The 24,963-nt window shown below is 38.4% G+C and overlaps 1 protein-coding gene and 1 long non-coding RNA gene across 3 annotated transcripts in view; one reads left to right on the plus strand and one right to left on the minus strand.

Annotated features, from left to right (window-relative positions):
- Nucleotides 1–21,052, plus strand: LOC105049564 (lysine-specific demethylase JMJ705). Its single transcript, XM_010929257.4, is given in 8 exon segments — nucleotides 1–1,085; nucleotides 3,473–3,551; nucleotides 3,675–3,742; nucleotides 6,422–6,572; nucleotides 8,744–9,423; nucleotides 16,371–17,270; nucleotides 19,551–20,135; nucleotides 20,138–21,052. Coding segments are annotated over 8 exon segments (4,002 nt in total). The 5' UTR covers nucleotides 1–205; the 3' UTR covers nucleotides 20,797–21,052.
- Nucleotides 20,886–24,963, minus strand: part of LOC105049563 (uncharacterized) — an 11,927-nt gene continuing 7,849 nt past the window's right edge. For both annotated transcript variants that reach the window (XR_012143362.1, XR_832806.4), the window contains exon 4: nucleotides 20,886–21,891. This is a non-coding gene — a long non-coding RNA (uncharacterized lncRNA). The remainder of the gene's footprint in view (nucleotides 21,892–24,963) is intronic.

The raw sequence follows: 24,963 nt of genomic DNA on the forward strand, positions 1-24,963 counted from the left end.
AAGTTGCCCAAATCTTGGCCCATCTCCTTCTCTCTCATTCCCAAAGGTGGAGAGCAGGGGAATAACGACACAACCACACCACGATTAAGAGAAAAAAAAAAAATCCCAACAATCCCTTCCCTCTTTCCATCCAGATTCATACTCGGTGCAAAATGGGTTGAAATCCCCCTTCATCCTTCTCACTGTTATCACCACACCTGCAGCAATGGCAGCAGCAGCATCAGCGTCTTCCGCAGAGCCGCCCCCACCTCCCCCTCCCGCGGAGGTTCCCCAATGGCTCAAATCCCTCCCCCTGGCTCCCGAGTACCACCCCACCCTGGCCGAGTTCCAGGACCCCATCGCCTACATCCTCAAGATCGAGAAGGAGGCCTCCTCCTTTGGCATCTGCAAGATCGTGCCGCCTCTCCCCGCGCCGCCCAAGAAGACGACCGTCGCCAACCTGAACCGCTCCTTCGCCGCCCGCGAGCCAAACCCCAAGAAACCCCCCACCTTCACCACCCGGCAGCAGCAGATCGGCTTCTGCCCCCGCCGCCCCCGCCCTGTCCAGAAGCCCGTCTGGCAGAGCGGCGAGCACTACACGCTCCAGCAGTTCGAGACCAAGGCCAAGCAATTCGAGCGCGCCTACCTCAAGAAGGTCACCGCCGCCAGGAAAGGTGGCCTCCTCTCGCCGCTCGAGATCGAGACCCTCTTCTGGAAGGCCTGCGCCGACAAGCCCTTCAACGTGGAGTACGCCAACGACATGCCCGGCTCCGGTTTCGCCCCCCTTGGGGCTGCCCGGCGGTGGCGGGAGGAGGAGGCGACCAACGTTGGGGAGACGGCGTGGAACATGCGGGGGGTGTCGAGGGCTAAGGGCTCGCTGCTGCGGTTCATGAAGGAGGAGATCCCTGGGGTGACGTCGCCGATGGTGTATGTGGCGATGATGTTCAGCTGGTTCGCCTGGCATGTCGAGGACCACGAGCTCCACAGCTTGAATTACCTGCACATGGGGGCCAGCAAGACCTGGTACGGCGTGCCCAGGGATGCTGCGCTTGCTTTCGAGGAGGTCGTTCGAGTGCACGGCTACTGCGGGGAGGTGAATCGTCTTGGTGAGTATAAGGGTTTCTCTTCTTGAACTCTGTTCTATTTGAGCTGTACTGTTACAAAGCATATCGGACAAGACCAAACTGAAACTTCACTAGACCTAGTTAGCTGCTCAGGTGTTTGATCAATGGCCCCTTTGAGGTTTTTGTCAAACTATGTTCCTTCTATTGGCATGGTGATGCGTCGTAGCCATGGGTGCAGTCCATGTGTTGACATTCAACTTGTTGCTGTGGACACCCAAGCTGAGTGGGCTAGTCCTTAGTGTTTGCTCCTGGAGAGTCATGAGTTGTGAGGTCAAATTGGTGGCTCAAGTCTTACGCCTATTTCTCCCACTATATTCATCTACTTGTCAAGAAAAAATGAAGCATGTGAGGTATATTGACCGGTGCAAGTCTTGATCCGAAGGTAATAGTTCCTAGCAACAAATAAGGTGCTTTCTATACAGAACTGTAGCAACAAATAAGGTGCTTCTTTATTCAGTCTTACACCTATTTCTCCCACTGTATTCATCTACTTGTCAACAAAAACTGAAGCATCTGAGGTATATTGATCGGTGCAAGTCCCTGATCCAAAGGTAAGAGTTGCTAGCAACAAATTAGGTGCTCTTTATATTCAGAACTGTAGCAATTAAAAGGAAGCTTCACTGGAATTAGATCCAGAGGAACTTAAAGATGAGCCTCTCGCTGATCCAATAGTTAGTATGAAACTTAGCAATTGGAAAAAGACAAAAGTCACCACTTAATATTCAAATCATGATCTACTAATTAGCATGCTATAATGTTCAGGATATCATTTATAATGTTGACTTTTGCTACCAGTTAGTGCACCTAAGTGTGCTAAGAAGAGTGAGAAGTGGCCTTCTTGCGCTATATACGTTCATTCTAACTTCTTGTCACAATAACAACACATTTCGTCAGCCTTATCTGTGAAGAAAGGGCTTAGTTTTCTTTCAAATCAATCATGTCATGTTTATCCTTACATCTTGTGTTAATGACTTTGTCTCCTTTTACCCTTAAAACCTTTTGCGTATATTCTTTTACCATCAATTTTTAACGAAGTCTCTGCTTTTTATTTTTCTCTTACTTTTGATCATTGTCATCATCATAATTGCTAATCCTGAACCTAATATTCTTCATCTTCTATCTTTTCAGTCCACGATGAGTAATTATTACCCCTATTAACTTTAATATGACTCCAATTAGTTAAATCAGTGTCTTTGATAGATCATTATTTCAAACGATTGTTTTATACTCATGGTTAATTTTTAGGTTCATATATAGTGGTGTTTTTTTTGTTTTTTGGCTGATTATTTGTTTTCAGGCTCTCTGGAAGTTTTGGATACTGAAGAGTATTTAACAAGTGCTCAACCATTTTGATAATTATCGATAGCTAGATAAGCTTTGCAATGCAGAAAGAATCTTAGAAATTGGAATCCGGATGAAGAAGTTATAGTCATTTCTGTAAAGCGTTTGTTTTGCTGACGTTTGCATCAATATATGCTTGTAATCACTAAGTTTTTCCATCCTTCCCTAGTCCAACTTAAACCTGAAATTTGACTTAATTAATTTTCTTACATATCAACAAGAAGAGTTAATAGGAGTCTATACAATCCATTGCTGAGATTTTCAGGTTTCCTAAATGCCTAAACCAACAAATGTGATTTACTTCAGGCTTCATTTACGGTTTTGAGAAAAGCATGTAATGACTTCTATTCTTTCATCCTTTGTCCATATCTTCTCTTTCTGTTTTTTTAATTTATGCTATTGTAATGACAGCTTGAGTGCCCATGTTATATTTTATACAATAGTGGTGTTTGAAGGAACCTATGTTGCTTGGTTGTGGAGGACGAATGCACTGCATCACTAACTTACATTGTGTGGATGTTGGTCAGGACTACTGTACTATGACATGGTATTTGCATGCATTGACATCCGATGATACATGGCATTGCCAAAATATACAGAACAAGAGTGCAAAATAGCTTGAAAATTTTTTATTAGTTAAGAATTTAGTTAGTTGGTTCAACTGAAACTGCATGAAACCTTCTAGAAATACTGTCTCAAGGGCATGCTGTTTTATACTCATTCGTGGGCAGTTGCTTTAGTAGGTGATACATGAGGATCCTATTATCCTCACCTTAGCCCCCAAATACTACTAAAATAACAAACTATCACCTTTCAATTTGCTTTTAATAATGTATGTATGATGAAACCCATCTATTCAGTTAAGATGTGTTATTCTTTTTTCTGTCTGTTGCTTGAGTTGATGTTTTAGAATGGTCTTTCTTGGTTAAGAATGTTGGTTTTTACAAATTTATGCTCCTGATAGACTAGTAATTGATCAAGAAACTGTGTTATCTAACCATTTGCATATTTGCTTGAGTTCATGGCAGTGACATTCGCACTCCTAGGTGAAAAGACCACCGTCATGACTCCTGAAGTGCTTATTGGTGCAGGAATCCCTTGCTGCAGGTGATGTTTGCATATTTTCCCTTTTCTGTTTACTTATACTTTTGGCAATTGGCATATTTCCTTTTTCTAATATAAAATCCATAACTAATGAGCATTTAAATCTTTGTTGTTTCTTCATAGCAGATTGGTACAAAATGCTGGAGATTTTGTTGTCACTTTCCCTGGAGCTTATCATACAGGGTTCAGTCATGGTAGGCATCTATAACTGGATTTTCTTGCATTTATTCTATTTCTTAGAGGGTCTACAATAGATTCCCATGTACAGTTGGTTTTTTTATGGCTCATACTTGATATGCATGAAATAATACAGTCTATGAGGATGTATTTTATTTGCACTCTTTAGGTTGTTCAAAAAGCAGAGTAAAAAATTCTATGAGCAATATCCAAAAAAAAGAAATGCATTGTTTTTAGCATCTTCTTATTAACTCCAACCCAACTTCCCTCCCTTCTTTTGCGGCATGTTCTGATATACTTATATCGCTTATCTTATATTTTTCCATACGAGTGCCTCATGTTGAAGGTCCTTCTCCCCCGCTCCCCCCCCCCCCCCCCCCCCCCAAGGAAAAGAGGTGAAGCTTGAGGCAAATTTATGATGTGAGTTTTTAGCAAGGTTTTTGGTCCCGGTACTAGACCCTATACCAATAGCTTATAGTAACAAATTGGTTCAGTATGTTACACCCCAGCACTGACACATGGTGCATTGCTGGAAGCAAGGCGACAACTCTCTCATGTGTTAGTATAGGACCACACTGAGCCTTAGGTTACCTTATCAAGTTGGCACTGTATGCCTGATAGAGGTTGGTACAGAAAACCTTAGTTCTTAGCATCATTTTTACATGAGTCCAATTGTTAGATTTGATCAAGCACCAATATTTGGGTTAGTTTAATAAGGAGATGATTTCAAGGTTTCAAATTTCTGAACCAGACTTTATACCCTTTTTCTTTTTTAACCGGAATGTCATGGTATTGGGTATAGACACATGGTATAGGATTGCATCCTGTACTGAGATATTCTGTACTGGTGTTTGAAACCTTCTAGAACTGTATGGTACGGTTCATGCCATCTTGTTCCAGTGGTATTTGAAACCTTGGAAGATTTTATATATTGCACCAGGAAATAATAAAAACATGCACGTGCACGTGCTTTGCTATGATACATAGGAAAAAACATACAAACCATGCATCATGTCTCAGAGAAAATTAGATGGTGTGCAAGAGTAGGGACGGTGAGAACCCTAATATGATAAATAAAATTATAATATGAGAATATAATAAGATTACTAGGAGTAAACTTGAAAAAGCAATCCTAATAGGCAGAAATATATACATGCAGAGACTTTCTTAGATTTATTGACATTATTTGTGCATGCAGTTTTTGATGATAACAGTAGGGAAATTCAGAAAACTTGGCTATGAATAATGATTTAGTGAAGGTTTAGACAAATTTACATTATTCATCAATGAAATTGATTTTTGTAGTACTCATGTCATCTGTAACCTTTAGACTTTCTCCCAACTTTTCGTGGTCAACTTTACAAATGCTTCTCTGCCAACTGTTTCTGCAATGATCTGTCATTCTAAGCTTTTTGAATCCTTCTTCAGATCTTCCATTCATATTATTTGAAGTCTTCCTTTCCTCTCTTCCCAAAGATGGACACTTTTTGTAATTAGAGAAAAAACTAGTATACTTTCTTTCTGTAGTAATTGTCATCTGGAATCAAAGAAAAAAAAAGTTTGGTATGTGTGAATGTAGATTAAAATAGCTATATTTTGGGACTGAAAATCAATATATTTATATTCCTGGTTTCCTCAAATATGACTTGTGAATTAATGAACATGATGTTTGTCATGCTGTTTTTAAATATTTGTTGAGGTTTTACATGCTTCCATAATATTTTTATTTTCCTTTTTGTTCTTTGTTTCTTTATTTGTTATTTACCATATGGATTGTCAATTCCCTGACTATAACTGGTGACAAAAGTATGAATTAGTATAATTAAAATATTGGAATTTTCGGAATAACCAACCATTAGAAAAGGAGAAAGATGAAAAGTTCAACTAAATGACAATTTTATGAATAAAAGAAGTTGCTATATGATCATTGTAATTTTAAAGTTATTTCTAGTATTTGGAATGTGCATATTGTTATGCTACAATATGTCTGATTTGTATGCGAATGAGAATAAGGTAGGTGGGAACATGCCAGAGAGAGACTGATAACAGAATGAGGAGTTGGCATTTTGGCAAGGGTTGAAGCTTAAGACCTGTAATATAGTAATTTATCCATAGGTGAGCGATGTGTTTGTCCTTGAGTTTACTAGGTATTCTTTTGTTGTACAGTTATTAAACACCAACTCAACCATTGGTCTTCATCAATCTAGTTAGTTCATCCAATTGATGCACTATGTCCTGCAAGGTAGATGTCTGAAATTACACAGTTTGGCTTTTTATCTGTGCTGAACTTTCCCTGAAATGTGTAAACAAAAGTATGATCAGTTGCTACAAGACAATATGTTTATATTCAATGTCTGGTCCATCTCTAAGGAGGTTAAATTGAACAGTTAGAAATCAATAGAAGCTAAAACTGTACTCGTTCATTAGTTAATAATATTTTCTACCTAACTTTTTCATCATCTTGCTAGTCCCTAGTTAATTCAGTCTTAATATACTGATGAATGTGCACATTTTGTGAATATATTTGATATCCTACAACCATATTTCTGGTCACTTATCTACTTACTTTACTGTATTCACTTGCATTTTTTTTCCTCAATTATAGGACCTTAGTCTGATGTAATGATGTTCTGATCTCATAACTAAATCCAGATCATTGTTTATATTGATGAAATCTTCTGGCTTCATGTTGGTAGGATTTAACTGTGGGGAGGCAGCAAATATTGCAACTCCTGGATGGTTGAGGGTAGCCAAAGAGGCTGCAATTCGAAGGGCTTCAATTAATTATCCTCCTATGGTGTCTCATTTTCAGTTGCTTTATGCACTTGCACTATCTTTATGTACAAGGTTAGCTTTGAGTGGTAGAATTTACTTGCAGCACTTTGAGACATCTGCATTTTGATTATTTTAGACATCTGCATTTTGATTATCATTGCAGTTTTGATGGTATAGTTTGTCCCCTTTTTATTTTTTTGAATATTTGTGTCCAAGTACTTATTTTGATTGGACATAGTATTTGATAGTACTGGCAGTACTAGGTTCTTTATTTCTTTATATTGTTGTTTGTTATGAATTGATGATTACAATCAATATCATGGGGAGAGGGATGGAGAGGAGGAAAATCCATACACCTTAGGAAGCAATCACCAGGTATGACAAACTCATGGCAACTGTGATAGGACCCCTCCAGTTCCATGCACGGTTGCAAGTTTAAAGATACGCATATTCAAAGCGATAGCTGAAGTGTAAGGTTCTGATCACAGACAGGTGCATGTGTCCATTCCATCTTATTCTCGATAGTCGTCCCTTATATTCTGTGTACTATCTATTACACAATTTGCATGATCCTGTTGGTAGCAGATCTGCGGAACGAAATTGTATGAGGAACATTGCAGGCCTCATCTTTGATACAAAATCCATGTCCAGCTTTAACTTAAAATGTTGGTCTAAAGGTTCAAGGCTGTACCTGGTCACCCATCCTCACTTGGGGAACTTATCTTGCCTTCTCCCCTTTGTCTAGTGACTTTTAGTTGTTAGCTGTCCAAGCCACCGAAGTTTCTGTTTAAAAAGATGTGAGGTTGAGTTGAGCGATTGGGGAACTCTGAACTGCAAAACTTGATTTTTCTGAATGAGATATATCACCTATCAGATTAATTAAGCTATCTTAAAAAATCAGGATTTGTGGTTCGACTTGATCCCCAATCCCTCCAATATATTCTCTGTCTTCGTTCTTGACTTTAAGCTCTTCTGCAGTGCACGATATGTCCCTGAATATTGAGTTTGAGCATCCAAACAGGGCCTTATGGTTTTGCTTACCCTGTATAAATTGCACCACTAATTATAAAATGGTTAAACAAATTTAGTTTTCCCCTTAATTTTGTGAAGCCTCTGAACTCATTAATTTAATTTTAGTACTGGGAAATGCTTTACAAAATCCAAAGATTTGATCTAAATACACAGGGTTGAAAACCTACTTTGTGGCTCTGCTGGAATGTTTCTGGTGACTGATATATCTACTGATCTTGCTGAGCCTTACTTTATTAATGTTGTAAAACAAACATTTTATATTGCTTTTTAAAGCAATTTCATTGGATCATACAACATACTACGTAATTATAATTTCATGATCTGGCTGTGCTGGTGGTTCCATCCTCACACCGAACAAATTTGATTTCAAAGACCCTGAGTTTTGCTCTTGTAACTTCTGTAGCTTTTTCCTTGTCACCATAAACCTTTCTCTGGCAATTCAATAACATTACAAATATTAATAAAAAATCTTTCTTATGTCTTCACCTCTCCATATTTTCTTTGATCTTTTTGTCCATGTAGCCAGTGACTGTTTTTCTGTGGCCCTCTCCAACTAAAAGTCACTTTTAATATTGATTTAGATGATTGATAAGAAAACATGCGCCGTCAGCTGCTGTATGTTTTGTCCTATGTCAATTAATTTTCTTAAATATTTTAATTAGAAAGGGTGTTGAATCCTTTTTTTGTTTCTTCAAATTTGGCAGCCCGGCATGTATGGTGGCTCACTAACCAGTGCTGGCACTTAAATACTTGCATAAAAGAATTGCATGTTTTGGGAACTGAATGCATCTCTTTGTGTGTGATTTATCTGCATAACTTCCACTCTTTTGGGTGTGTTAATCATACATTATATTTTTTAACAGCACATGCAGTTATTAATTTCATTGAAAGGCTTGGTTCTTTGCTTTATATCTTTTGCCTAAGGCATATATTTTGGCTACACCTTCCATAGTCATGGAATGCCCGGTGTCTCAGTCTGTGTTTCAGTTCGATTCACTTAAAGCTGTAGAAAATATGGGTCTGAATTTTGCAATGCTGTCTTATTTTGAATATCAATAAAATTGTGTTCTTTTTTCTTTTTTTTCTTTTATGCCATACAAAGTCAAGTTCTGAAATTAAGTTAGTAATCTAGATGCTTCAATTATCTTCTATTGTTTTTGTGATAGAATGGGTTTTCTTTTCTTTGTTTCTTTCTTTTTTTTATTTTTTAGGATGCCCAGGGGCATCAGAAGTGAACCACGAAGTTCTAGACTGAAGGATAAAATGAAAGGAGAAGGAGAAGAGATGGTGAAGAACATATTTGTTCAGAGTGTGATTCAAAATAATCACCTACTTAGTGTTCTTCTTGATAAAGGATCTTCCTGTGTAGTACTTCCACAAAATGGACCCGACAGTCCTTTATGTTCAAATTCACTTGTCAGATCTCAGGTAAAGGTAAAACCGAGATTATCACTTGGTTTATGCAGTCACCAGGAAGCACTGGAAGCATCAAGACTTTTACCTTCCAATGATATGCTGGGATGGAATGCAGGGATCAGAGACTTAAGTGGTTTCGGTACGCTTAAAGGAAATTCTGTATCTGTATGTCAAGGAAAGATAATTTCATCAGCAACTTGCAAATTTGGTACTGCTGATTTCTACACTTCTTCTTTAGACTCACAGAACGGGGAAGGTGAAAAAGAAGGTACACTCCAAGGTGATGGGTTGCTAGATCAAGGACTATTGTCATGTGTCACATGTGGAATTTTGAGTTTTGCATGTGTGGCTGTCATTCAACCAAGAGAAGCGGCAGCTAAATGCCTCATGTCCACCGATTATGGTTTCCTTGGTGATCATATTGATGGTTCTGGAGAACTAAGAGATGTAAACCAAGACACAAATAGGAGGACAGGTAATTATAATTTGGTTTCGGATTTGGATAACCTCAGCATATGAATGTGTTATGCTCTTGCTCTCTCTAATCATTCATGCTTGTGGACATATTTAGTAGACATCTATCTCTTAATAGCAGTTTTCATGATTGATGATATTTGTTATTCTATTTAATAATTTATATCTGCCAATATTTTGGAGAAGTTATTTTCATGCTTGCCTAATCTTGATTTCTCTCGTACAATGCAAGGACTATAAAGATATATGTAATGTCCATGGCCTCTTTCTATCTTGTCAGTCAGCATATATTAATAAAAAACAGGCATCTGGGACTTCTGGGTTGTTCTTATTTGTCAGATGAATAGTTTTTTTTTTTTGCTTTTTTCTTTTTGTTTCTTCTGTTTCTTAGAACTTAAAAAGGCATAGATTCCTAAATTGAAATTTTGTGCATTGACAGGAAATAATTCTCTCCAAGTTATTTCCAAGGTTTTCTGTTTATGAACATATTACATTAAGATTTATATGCTCCTACACTTGTGATTCCATATTAGAAGTGGAGTTAATTGGTATATATGTTATTTTTACATCTTAGTTTGTATCTTGAATAAGATTTAGAAAGAACATCTCAAGGTTGATTGGCCAAGTAGTCAACTCATGGTTTAAGGTTATCACGGGGTTGGTGCAGACCTCTGGTCACTTAGGGAACCGCCTAATGCCAAAGTCTTGTTTTCTTGTTGTAACTTGTATTAAAAACGAGAAGATTTAGAGAAAAAAGATAAACGATTGTTGCTAGGAGCACTAAGAAATTTGTTATTCTATTCACTGAACATTTCTCCTTTTTCTGCCCCTAGCTGAGACAACAAATGTTTCAGTGGACCACACTGTTCACTGAAATTCCCTGTTGAGCTGAGTCTGATCCTCCATTCTAAAAGCCATAGAATGTGATTCTTAGAACATACGAAGCTAGACAAAAGCCAGTGATATAAAATGGTTTTATGCCCTAGATGTCTTCTTTGTGGGCTTGTGGATCTGTGGGCATCAGTGATGGTGTTTGCCCCTGATTGATGAGACTTGAATTTATACAGGAGTATGTTTTGTCTTGTCAAAGGACTTTAAACAGCCCATATGTAGATGATCTAGCATTGCTCTAATGTGAAAATTTAATGGGAGTCAACAACCACTCTTTGGTGTTACCATAAAGATCACCATCACCTTTTTTGATTGATTTGGGATTTGCCAACAATCTTTGCTCATCATTTTTTAGTTAAATAAATTCTAATGGCTTTCATTGGTGTTACTGTGAGCATTTTGAGATTGTTTTTTGTGACTTGCAATCATGTGAGAACTTCTCTTTCTTTTCCAAATCTAGAGATTGAAAAATCAAACGTCTGAAATGGATGACTTGCTCGTGGTATGAGTTGAAGTACTCTAGTTGGCTGCACTATAATCAGATTTGGCAGCCAAGAACTACAAATTAATGTTTTGATCCAATATATAATAGTTTAATACATGTTTCAGTATGCCCTAAATCAATAATAATTCTTGGAATAGATTCAGTCGTGCTCTCATGTGATGACTTGGCTCTGGGTAGTGTGAAGCTATCTATCTGTAATAATATCTTGTTTGCGGACATTGCTAAGCAGATTTGTTGAATCATGCTCGTTGGAAAGTATATAACAAGGATCAGTAAGGTCTACCTGGGGATCTTGTAGCGTCATCTAGTTACTAAAAGCCTTGATGTATCTTGAGAGGCTAATGGGAGTTGACTATCTGCATGCCTCTAACAAAGTACTTCAATAAGCAAAAGTAGTGACAAAATAGTTCCAATTGGCAAAGTTTCTTTCTGGCCACACCTCAATTATGAAAATTTGCAAGGAAAATCTTTTCACGTGCATGGAAAGCATCTTCTCAACATGCTCTTCATCAGCGTGCCTCGTCTTGCACTCATCTTTGATGTTGGAGATGGTCTATCTTTGCCATCTCTGCTGGGCGAGGCAGAGGTCATAGTGATAGCATAAGAAGACGTGGTGGTCATGGTGGACAAGAGTTAGGGAAGGCCATGTATTTTGGAACTTGGAAGTGCTATTGTTATGGTCTAACAAATCATAATGCAAAGATGTTTTTTCTTCATGGAAAACCAACAAGGCTAGAACCAAATCAGTCTACATTTACTGAAGAAATAACATCAGTGGACCTGCCATAAACTAGGATGCCAAGAATCCTCAAGTCCTCAGGTTTGTCTTTGGAATCTATTTTATCACTTAGAAAGGGTATTCCTGCACACTCTCAGACTCAGGAAAAGATTGTTCATGCCCTGGATATTAGACAGTGAGATGGAACTAGAATGAAGCTTGCACTTGATCTTTTCTTTTCTGTGGATGTAAAAACTATGATTTATTAGCTATTTTGTTAAAAAAATCAGAAGCATGGAATTCTATATGGGCCGAATTGCTCAGTATCGTATAGTATCGAACATGTACCGATATGTTGAACTGTCCTATGCCAACAAAGGCATACCATACCATACCGCATACCGACACTACAGTGGATTTCATCGGCACAGGGTCCGGTATGGAGACGGAATTCCTTGATCATGAGGTAAATGAATACTTAGCAAGGATTGCCATACTGCGCTGTATCGCCCAATACTATCATCCCAGTATGGTGTACTGTACTGTACCGACATTGTCATATCGTACCGAATGCATGCCGACACTGTAATAGGGTGATACCAATATAGGGTCCGGTACCAAGATGGTGAACCTTGATGCTTAAAGGTTATTTTTATCTAATGTAGCAAAGATGTATCCTTTGACGATGTGATCACATATTTTTTAGCACATCAATATTGGTGTTCCATAGAAACCTCATAAAATTAGATGGATTTGAGATTACTAAAATGGACTGTTCATACACAAAATATTACAAGTTTAATTGGTTGATATATGATTAAAATATTTAAGTCCATTTGTGAAAAACCACGTTAGCCTTAATAAGGATGATATTAAGGATTTTAATCAAAAGAAACTTAAAATAGGAGGACAAGATAGTCTAGGCCTGCTGAATTGGTACCATGTGCTGTGCTGGTCGGTGACCAATATGGTACAATACCAATTCTGTACCATATTGACATATGATATGGAATTGCATATTGGTTTTCTAATCAGTGTGCTATATTCTTTTTCTTTTTTTTTCAATTTTTTTGTTTTCAGTTATTATTTTAATCATTATGGTTGTTTAAGTTGGAATTTTGATATTGTTTTATATCTTTTTTGTCATTCTTGAAGTACAATGAATGCAATTGTCATATAACTGAATGCATGACTACATACAACTACATATACAAATAATATATCAATGGACTTAAAGTACAAAATACGTATCTACATCTAAAAATATGGAGTGTCTTTGTCCATTGTGGATGTCAGGATCACATTCATAGTCTAGGACTTGGATGTTACCCCAACTTTTCATTCCCTGCATCCCATAACCTGCCCCTGCTGGATAGCCACCATGACATTGATCCTCTTCCGGCTATCGGATTGGCAATCTGAAGATTGCAGCAACAATATTTGACCTGTAACCTACTTGAGATGTAGGGTAGTAGCCACTCGAATATGACATCTTAGACAAAGGATATCCATGTGAGTTAGCTTGGCTATGTGAAATAGGATCTGATGTCTGGAGCAGTTTTAAAGCAACAAAATTTGACCTGTAAGCTGCCTGAGATGTAGTGGCCACTCGAATTTTATGTTTCAGATGAAGGATATCAATGCAGACCATAGCTTGGCTATATGGAATAGGATTTGGTGTTTGACTCGGATCCAGATGCATAGCAACAAAATTTGACCTTTAAGCTGCTTGAGATGGTGGAGGGTAGTAACCATTCGAATATTATACCTCAGATGAAGGATATCCATGTAGGCCATTGCTTGGTTATGTGGAATAGGTTTTGATGTCTGACTTGGATCTAGATACATCTAGAGACCCTACTTGATGTTGATGTTATCAGCAGCAATAGCATCATGTTTTGAATGATCTCGAGAGGTGGACTACTAGATCGTATATTGTGGCCTTTATCTTGTGTGGCATGACTGAACTAGGACTCACTAATGAATCAAAGGTCTTGGGGCCATGAGTCATGCATCTGTGCCATGTCCACCACATCCTTGGCCACTAGATGCATCATCACTCGAACTGGCCTTGTCATTATTTCGCTATTGCGAGGCGATCTGGACAATTGGGGTCACTCAAGGACTCCTTGGTCTTTGAATCAAAGTGAACATACTTATCCATTCTCTCCAACAGAATTGCAGTTCCCTTCCTTTCACTTGCTGACCTAACGAACTACTTTCTTTTCCCAGATGCCTCTGTCTGCCTAGCTCTATTGGGTGGTTCGAATCCGCCTACCACTCTGAGCAGCCCTACTTGCTTAAGTACCATGGTGATCTCTTCATAGCATCTCTTTGTAAAATCTCTGAGAGCATATCTCGGACATGGAGTTCTATGATGATGATCAGCTTTCTTTCTAACCTCTATAGTTGTTCGGCTAAATGTGTGTCGTGTTGTTTTAGCTTTTTTGCATCCATCCCGATCTTCCTTGCTATGAAACTGGCTAGTTCTAGGAGGTGATCTCGCTCATCAAGTCTTGGTTATTGATGGCTCTCAAGCCATCTAATCATCAGATCCTCATTGTATATGAAATCGATCATTGTACTTCAACTCCAGTTCCTCTTCACTACATTTGAGTCCGAGCCTAGATTATAATGAACATATACCAAGTCTTTCAAATTTGAAATGCTTATGTGTGAGGTAGTTTCTTTGTTTGCTATGGATCAAGGCAAGGGTAGACTAGTTGCACTTATAGCCATTGGAGGAGTCCGTCTGCGAGAGGATCTAGATCGCCAACCTTCTTAGGATTTTCGATAATTTCCTCAAATAAAACCATCATTCATCCATAAATTCCATCAAGCAAATTGCATATCATGCACAACTTGTCATAAAACTTTAGACTAGTTATAGTTGGTCTCTGAAAATGGATATGCACCAACCACCACTTTTTTTAAAATTTATTTAAATTTGGGTTTAATTTCATATGTGTATGATTTGCCCAAATTTAAATAAATTTCTATCAAATTGAGATAGTAAGTAGCATGCATACCCCCAACATGCTACCAATTTTCAGAAATTTTTTAATGATTATTTTATTTATTTTTATTTTTAACTAAAAATATTTTTTAATCTAAAAATTCATATACTTAACAAAAATTGTGATTTTGACTATATTGTGTAGACCATTCTGTAGATCTATCATGCAAAAATTCAAATTTTGGCATAACCTCTTCTGATTTTTCCTATTTTTGGCATGAAAAAAGAAAGAAAAAGGAGAGGAGAGGAAAGGGCCCTTTACCTGATTTTGGGTTGGATTTGAATGGAATCGATGAAAATCCCCCCTTTTATCTGTTTTTGAGTGGAGAAAAAATAGAGATAGAAAGAGAAAGAAGGCACAGGAGATCTTTGGCAATCTCTCAATCATTTAAGAGGGAATAGGGCTTGAATTGTTCTCAACCACCCGGTTTGGGTCTGATTTGGGCCTTGTTCTGTGCCGGAATGCCGAACCATTCCGTTACGAGGGCAATACAACTCAGTATGCCCCAAACTGGGTAGTTGGGGGTGGTACAGCATACCGTGAAGACAACTATCTTGAAGATGCTAAATCACTGGAGTTGTATAAGCTGGTAATAGAGCAGCAACAGTAATTGTTGTGTGTATGATGAATAATAAATGTCTTCATTTACAAACTGTTATGACTAAATCTGGGATCGATAAAATCAATAGACCTAGCTGCAGAACCTGAGCTTTAAACTGGAGTCCTATGTGAATTTGCACATAGAACAAGACAAGCACTGGAATTGCACCAAATTGCAGGCAGTTATTTGTTTGCGTTCAGGCACACTCCAAGATGGAAAGATGACCATACATCAGACGAAAAAAGAAAAAGGCAAGACACCTGAAAGATGCTTCTTACATCTATTATTAAGATGTAGTGTGTGTGTGTGTCTATATATATATCAGTGGAATGTGAGTTTTGCTATACCTGGAGACTCAACCATGCTTTAAAAGAACGTATTCTAGTTAGTCACTCTCTGGAACCATTCAGACACATGGGAACAAGAATCACATGACCAATTTTCAAAATACAGTTATGCTCCTAGGGAGCCATTAAATTTTTTCAATGACGTACTTAATTTTCTTTTCATCTACAAACAGGAACATCCGTGTGGGATATTCTGGTAGTCATGAAATGGAAGAAGCAGGCAATTGATAAAGAAAATATAGCAGGCCAAGTTGTACACCATGCTCTTGTCATAGAATAATTATGAAATTCTAGGTCATTCAAAATTAATTACATATATTAGTAGTTTGCTAATGGTACATGAGAATGTATGGGAAATTGTGATATATGAAGTCCTATCAGCTGTCAGGACGTTCTCACTGTATTGTTTCCATCTAATGTACAATTTCTTTATAATGTAGCCATCTCATGCTGTAGGAATTACCTTTTATTCTGTTTACGGAACCACCTGCTTGTTTGATCCGGGATTTTAGTATGTGAAGTTAGTAGTTCACTTTGTTGCTTTATACGAATATTCCTGGGAGAAATCTTGATGGGAAGCTCATTGTTCTTTCAATGGAGTTTGAAATATGACATTTTCAACATGGTGGAACTTTTTGTGAAGTTTAAATTTTTGAACTTCCAAACTGTTTTTACTTAGGAGTCTGAGAAGTCGTTGTACAGCGTTTTCTTAACAGCGAACCAAACATGTATTTTGCAATATTATATATGTTAGGTCCTTGTTGTGCTTTTCAGTGGTTTCATATGTTTCTTAGACAAAATGTTGCCTAATACATCTTAGGTTGCATATCATGTTATTCCTTCTTTGCTAATTACTTAATCCCATGCAGGACAAATTGAAAGGCACATTGAAGATATGGTGGATGATTACTGGATTCCTTGTGGCAGATATTCAGCACAAGTTTCAGAACAGGGTGTTGAAGTGCTGTCTGATGATACAGGTCAGAGAGGCATATCTGCACTTGATCTTCTAGCTTCTGCATATGGGGGTACATCAGACACTGAGGACGAAGAAATTCTGCATGAGAAATCTGCTTGTACTGATGAAAATGATATCAAAGACTCCCCATTATCATGTAAACCAAATGAACATCCAAACGTTGCAAATGAGTTGCAAAACTTCTGTTCAAGTAAGGATCCAAATAAGGAGATAGATTTGTCCTTAGTTGGATCAGACAGCCAAAATGGGACTGCTCAAAATTCTCACTACACTGGTGGTTCAGATGATTCAAGTAAACTAACAAATGTTAGTGCTGGAGAGAAATGCCAGCTGAAATTGGAGTTCCATGGCAGTAATCAGCCAGAAAATGCAAAATCTGCTGAAGAAGATAGTTTAGATGATAATAGGGAAATCACAACTTCTAATAGTTCAATAAAATCCATGGAGGAACCAAGAGATTTTAGTTATAGGGAAGCAGATGGTGCTTGCCATGCCATTGGAAGTGATGACAACCATCAGAGCAACATGAAGATAGGGAACCCAGATTTTGGTTCTGAAAATCTCTCCATTCAACCTGATGTCTGCTCTGAATCATCGGAACCAACAAAAGGTACTGCTACTCTATCAAGGAATGCTGATATTAAAACAACAGATTCAGCCTTAACCGTCTTGCAAAAATGTGACAAAGATTCTTCTAGAATGCATGTTTTTTGTCTTGAACATGCTGTGGAGGTTGAAAAGCAACTTCAGCCGATAGGTGGTGTGCATATTATGCTTTTGTGTCATCCAGGTGAGGAACTTTTTATCCATCTATTTCTGTGATCAGCGGTATCAGGTTAATTATTTTTAATTTTTCTGTCATTCTTAGTTCTGTTCCATTTTTTATGTGTCTATATTCATATATTTGCATCACCATTTCTATATCACTTTTATTGTTATGTTATTACTTTACAGTCGCTATGTTTTCTCGTTATGTTTTATGCATCTATCTGCATAAATTAGCAAAATAGTTGATTTTCATAAATGAATCTGAAGCTATGATCTGCTGTATTGCCCCAAAACCTTTTGTGATTGTGTTCAATAATAATGACTTCTTTATATTTATTTTGGCTATAATTCAGTCTTCTGTAAGAAATTGTAAGAGGCCAAGCAAGCATTTGACATGATATATTGATTTTTTGTGAAGCAGTACGACTCACTTTTGATGCATAGTGGAGTTTGTATTTCACTTATGATTTCCTAAAAGTGGTGCTATGAGAAACCTGAAGACCGAAACTCTAAAATCTAGTTCCTGCTAGATATCAGATATAGGATTATTTTATTTAGTTCCTTTTTGTGATAAATTTATGCCATATATTATTGACACAGGTTGACATAAATCTAAAGAAACCCGGAAAAATGTATACACTGGCAGTTCTTTTATTCTTGTGCACCTTGACAAAGGGGCTACTTCTGTGCTTACATCTGTAAGCAACAGAGCTTTGCTCCAAATGTTTGCGCATATATTTTTTGCCTTTGGCTATAGCTTCTGTCATAACAAACTATTTTTTTTCTTTTGTATATTTATTTCTAAGTCATCTTCCATACCTTCATGACTTTTAATGGTTCATTTAGTCCGTCTAAATAGGATTTGTAACTGGAATCCATAGGAAAAATCTAATTTTCTCAAGTTTCTGGTTGGTAGAACGGGAATCTGAAAATTACAGGTTTGGAAGATCCCCATCTCCATGATCTAAGGGCCAACTCCTTGGCTTAGTCTTCAAGAACAAATTACCTCAAAGATGAAGATCGAAGTAAACTTCTATTTTATGAACTGGGGGTTGCCTTAGCAGTCAAATCAGTCTTCAAGAACAAATTACCTGAAAGATGAAGATCGAAGTAAACTTCTATTTTATGAACTGGGGGTTGCCTTAGCAGTCTTATGCCTTTGCCTAGCAACTGGACGTTGTGAATTCAAGTCTTGTATGGTGCATCTCCAAGAATATAGACCTAGGTAATATAATGTGGGTGGGCCTCCCTTTCTCTCTCCCTCAAAAAAAAAAAAAAAAAAAAAAATCACATAGAATTATGTAAATTACATACTCTGAAGGTTTTGCATGTATTTTAAAAGCCCTGGTGGCCCTATGCCCCAATATTCGTCCTTCTCAGTAGGAGTTTTGCCTAAATTTATTTTGAAGGAACAAACTCAAATAGGAATCAAAAGAAAAGAAAAATAATCTGCGCCTGAATTTAATGAGCAAAGGGAGGAAGGGTGTTCAATTACTTATTGAACCTGTAGATAGCTGAATAACATGTAGGATGTAGCTGCAGTCCTTTTCGATCTTTCCTTCTCAAATTGCCCAGTGAAACTCTTCTTATCTATGGCATGCATCAGGTACTTACCATGTCAATTTATCCCTTCTAGAAATTCGAAGATGCTTCACTAGTATTGTCCATTGAATAGCACAGAGTGAGTAGTAGATATGTCCCTTCCCTTGTCACTGCCTTTGCTTCCTTTGCTCTAATTCTACATGTTTCTTTTCCTGAATAAAGTAAGTTCCTTTCAGCTGGTGCTTTAATTGAATGTTGATGTAACTGCCACTTCTGTGTAGAGGAAAAGTTGTGCTAGGTAGCTTTCTGAATTCGCTGACGTGCAGTAAACAACTTATTCCAAAATCCTTATATACATAGATGCCTACTAGAAGATATGCATTTTCTTGGTAGGCTTTAGCATTCTTTGTATATCTAACTAGAAATGTTCATTGTATGGATGTCTGTTTTTCATTGAGCATTGATTGTATGCAAAAATAGTCTTGGGTTTGATAGACTTACAGAAAGAGTGGTCATGATGTTAATGCCTATAGTTTTTGTAAATTTTTTAACTGTAATAGCAAGAGTGGTCATGATGGTAGGACAAAAATGCAACGCATGAGAGTCTCTAATTGAGTGATTTTCCCCTTTTTCTTTAGCTGCTTAATATGCATGCATCTTTTAGTCGGGTTACAGATTTAATATCTTCATTTTCTCTTGCAAAATCTTATCCTTTCAAATTTTTAGACCTTATACCTGACTTGGCTAAAACGTTGTCCAGATTATCCTAAAATAGAAGCAGAGGCAAAACTATTGGCAGAAGAGCTGGGAATTGATTATACTTGGAAGGATGTTCATTTCAAAGAGGCCACTAAGGAAGACCAAGAGAGAATCCGGGCAGCCTTGGAAGATGAGGAAGCCATACCTATGAACAGTGACTGGGCTGTGAAATTGGGCATCAACCTATATTACAGTGCTAATCTTAGCAAGTCTCCCCTCTATAGCAAGCAGATGCCATACAATGCAGTCATATACAAGGCATTTGGTTGCAATTCCCCAGGCAACTCCTCTTCAAAGCCAAAGGCTTCTTCTGGGAGGAAACCAGGAAGGGAGAAGAAAATAGTTGTTGCTGGTAGGTGGTGTGGGAAAGTTTGGATGTCAAATCAGGTCCATCCATATTTAGCTCATAGAAATGAAGATCATGAGCATGATCATGTGGAAAAACTATACTCTCAAAGCACTGGTCGAAAGTCTAAGGTTGAGGCAGATTTGGAGGATGCACCTTCCAAAAGCATCCCATCGACTAGCAATGCAACTGCTGCAAGAAAAGCTGGAAAGAAGAGGAAGAAGCCTCTGAGGAAGGCAAGCAACAAAAACCCAGACGCACACAAATAGACAACTCAGAAGATGTGGAAGGTGTGGCTGAGACCCCCTCATCATCATGTGGAAGGGTTCTAAGAAGCAGCCGCTCAAAGCATACAGAGATTGCTAACCGGAAAAAATTGAACATGAAAGATGAAGCTGAAGGAGGGCCAAGCACACGCCTTCGGAAACGGCCATCAAAGGCCACTGAAGAGGTCAAGACTAAATCAGGAGGGAGGAAGCAGATTATGAAGAGGAAAGCAAAGAAAGCACAGGCTACAAATCTTGTAACTAAAGATGAGGATGGGGAGCATACATGCGATATTGAGGGGTGTTCGATGAGCTTTAGCACAAAACAAGATTTGACATTGCACAAGCGTGATATCTGCCCCGTCAAAGGATGTGGTAAGAAGTTTTTCTCTCACAAGTATCTGGTGCAGCATCGAAAGGTGCACATGGATGATCGTCCACTTGAGTGCCCGTGGAAGGGGTGTAGTATGACGTTCAAGTGGGCATGGGCAAGAACAGAGCATATAAGGGTCCACACAGGTGACCGGCCCTATGTCTGCCAAGAACCAGGGTGCGGTCAGACATTCCGGTTTGTATCAGATTTTAGCCGTCACAAGCGCAAGACAGGTCATTCGATAAGAAAGGGCAGGAGATGACTCTACCCGATATAGGCCTTCTGATCTTGGAGAAGTTGGAGGTTTGCGAGTTTGTCTTATGCAAATGCCACCAGTTGGAGCTTAGGATATAGGGTAGGAGCGTCACTGTATTTTTCTTTTCATGTTTCACACTAATCTGCTTATTTCCCGGGCTCCATTGGGCCCACTTAATTTACTTTAATTCTTAGGTATTTGCTCTGTGAAACAAACTGAAATTGTCCAAGATAAAGGCTGTACTGAAGGAGATTGTCATGCATATGTTTGTGGCTTAGCATGTCGAGCCTGAAGGGTCACTGGAAATGCCCTGGATTCTCATGCTGTGTGGGCCTTTAGAACTCGCACAGTTGGCGTTTAATCTTCATTTCCAATCAACTCTTCGCCAACACCTGATACACTGCAATTCGTTGATGGTCCGGTTACGGGATGCCCTTTTTGGTTTATGATGAACGTGCCGATGGTACCTGGGTTGCTAAAGAATCATCATCTTGTGATAATCACCGTCAGGGTGCATGAAGGACAAGAAGTTGGACTCCAGTCGGCTTACCTTCAATGGGGCATGCTTCAATCCTCAGGACTCAACAGCATCACGCAAGCAAACTGTGGAGCAGCAGAGCGATGAGGCGCGCGTGCTATCATCGGCTGCAATAAAGAGCGATGCAGTATACTGTTTTCCTCCCTTTTGCTGGGTCCGCAGCTTGCACAAACAGAATTGCTTGAAGTTTGTACGTAGTAGATTGTGCATCTGGGTCCACCAGATGCAAGAAAATTGCATAATCAGATAATAGGTTGGATACGCTCAACGTGCAATAGTAAGCATGGCCTGCAAATGGAAATATTATTCTGAACATACTGTAGGAACATTACAGTCTCCCTGCAGCAGCCTATAGATGCTCATTTCCCTGCTGAACTTTGTCTTTTATGTTTCCAATGTTGGGATGGCAAGAATACCCAAAAGGCGGTGAACATTGGGTCTAACTCACAGCCTGACCTCAATTATGTAACATCAAGTGGTGCCGCGATCTGAGGCTGCTTACAGGTCTGAGAAGCACTTGTCTTCGCTAGATGTAGCAGGTCTAGCTTGATGGGCACTGTCCTCTGCCAGTAACATATCTTGATCAGACAATCAGTTTCAAGGGTTACCACTTCATGTGTAGAATAAATGGTCATCCATTCTAAAATCTTTGTGCAATAACAAGAGACAAAATTTACAGTCTGCTCTAACAATGACAGTTCCCCCATTTTGGGGGCATTGACAGGCAAATCCCAGTTATGAATCAAACCTATGCCTGCCACAACAGCCACAAAGCTAGGAATGCAATTGGAAACAAAATGCTATGTGCAACTCCCACCAGTATGTTTGACAGGTGAAAAAGAGTCCTAAATGTTATTAGTACATCCCTTTGAAGATTTTTTTTTTTTTAAACAAAATAGCTTAAAAACATTTCTGTCTTCACCTTAACTATAAAAATGAAAACATCAAACCTGGGAAGCACAGAAAGGTTGGCAGAATAGTGCCTACAATATGCAATTTCAGTTAAGTATTTCATAAAATCTGCTAGTACTGGATGCTGAAACTCCTTATTGCATCTTCTCTTGCAGAGCAGTGGGACCTAAAATAAGCTGAACTGTTCAAATAAATGAAATGTAGACTAGACTGAGCTGGTTAGTAAGTGATCACTTGGACAAGGAGAATGAGGATAACTCTAGCTTGCCATTATGACCACCGCCACTGCCACACGGGAAACATGAAAGCCCATGATTACCAGCATAGCGGCATTCTTGAGAGTAGACAGCCAAAGTTGAACATATCGAACATGCGTATACCAACCTTCAAAGAAAGGCAAACACCAACCATGATTTAGGGTTCTGCCAGTGGATGGAACATATCCATTTTTGATGGTTCCATTGATGATTCCTATACACTGGTGGGAGCCTATCATCAATAGGAAGCATATAGGACAACCCTTACAGCAAAATTCATGCATATCACCCAAATTCAATCTGCTCTCAGGGCTGATCAAAATTCATGCACAACCCAACTTAGATGGTCTCAATAAAAGGACTAAAGATGGAGAACGGTCTGATCATCCTTGAAATTGATTCTGCTATTGCCGCTTCAGTTTCCAGACCAAGTGTTTGCTACACTTACATCCAAAGCATTATGGATAATATTTCCTATGCTGTTTTGAGAATGTCATTATCTCCTTAATTTGGAGGGATTTCAACTTTGGTGTTGATTGGCTTGCTATAATGGAAAGAACAAAACATAGAGAAAGAAATGGGCTCGAGGATGATTACACTGAATTGGGTAAATCTTTAGTCATTCATAGGGAAACTTTTGTAATTTGACCTATCCTTGCATTGTCGGTTGTATGATTCTCTGTTTTATCCAGAGAAGGCACACGTCAAGATTACAACCCACAATTGCTGGCTATACTATGAGGACCCAGGCTTAAAATTTAGTTCCAGAGCTTATAGTTACATCATGTAGAAACACACTTGTTCAATGATATAAATCAACCCAATAGCCAATCGCACCCAAAATTCAAACAGAGTAAAGTATTTCCAATTCCTCAACATTTAAAGATTTCTTCCAAAGTGTTTGATCTTATAATTTAGAGGATCTTAAAGTGATCGGTTGGGGAAGTACAATTAGCTGCATAGCTTAGATGCCGCCCATTAACCACAAGATTATTCCCATTATTTAACACATCATCCCATGTTAGAATGAGCATTCAATAAGCATGGATGTGTACATTTAATTTTTAATATTTTTCTGAATTTCACTGATTAAACTCTAATTTTTGACCATCTAGTATCTGTATTATATATTATTTGATTTTAGATTTTTTTAAAAAAAATTACAAACAGCATATGTGTCCTTCATGGTACCTACGTGCCCTGAAGTGACCTGATTGGTCATACAACATTTGCCTTGGCATAGCACAGTCTCATGTCTATAAACCAACCCTTCATATTTAGAAGATGTCACTTGGAGGCTCGTATAGGTTGTTGACTTTCCCTTCCTTTATGAAGTGGGATACAAAAGAAAGTATATCTTAACAATTCCATGATATACCCACAAGTTTTCCCTCTCATATGATCATTCATGACTAGAAAAGGTAAATAACATGCTATAGGCATCAATACCATGAATGTTAATCAAGAAGAAGTATAGTCCAATTTTATAACCTAAACATGAAGCCACTCCATCATTTGAATGAGTTGTGTTGTGGGTAATATGTCGCCCTTGGGCCGAAGACATGGAGAAGCCAAAATGAACTACCCCGGGTCCAACCGATCATGATCTTAGCAACGTATCTTGCTATTGGTTGCCTATCTCCCCTTCGGCCGCCGATCTTAACCATCAATTCTAAACCGATCCATATCTCCACAGCTATGTCGACGATCGATCCAAAGTCCTCCGCCAAATTCAATCCGATCCAGAAGTCCCGAGCCTCTTTTTGAATTTAAATGACAATGATATGATAGCTGGTCCTGAAGCAGATAAGGCAACAATAACTGTCGCATTCCGAGAATTCTGATCCAAATTCTGTCATATTGTGCTTGAATCGGTCGAGATGGACCAAAAATAATGCCTCTTGAACGACTCTCATCCCTATTTATAAATAGAGGCCTCAAAGGGACCCTCAAAGTATGCACCTTTTTTTTTCGCATGCTCCTTTTCTATTCCGAAGTTTCTGACTTGAGCATCGGAGAATCCCTGCCACAGCCAACTCCGGCCAGGACTTGTCTTACAGCGTTCCGAAGACGCAATTACCCTTTGACTCCAGCTAGAGCTGAGCACGAATTGGGTTCGATCGGGTTGAGAGAAAAATTTCATCCGATCGAACCCAATTGGATTGAAGAAAATTCAACCCATTGCCGATCGTTTATCTTGTATTAACCATTTGAAACTGAAGTGAACAGTTTGTAGCGGGTTCGGATGGATTGTGTCGGTTTGAGCTTCAATGTTAATCTAATATTGATTTTAAGTTCAATGTTGGCCTACTTAAGCTTATTTATTTATTTTTTTTGTTAATTTAATGAAAAAAATATTTAAACCTTATAAGTTACAAATTTTAACTTATTTTTGAATCTGTATAAACAAAACAGAAAAAGAAAAGATTTATTCATCTGAAAGCAACTACATTTGAAAGTTTTTAC

Source organism: Elaeis guineensis, chromosome 8 (assembly GCF_000442705.2).
Source record: "Elaeis guineensis isolate ETL-2024a chromosome 8, EG11, whole genome shotgun sequence".
NCBI lineage: Eukaryota > Viridiplantae > Streptophyta > Magnoliopsida > Arecales > Arecaceae > Elaeis > Elaeis guineensis.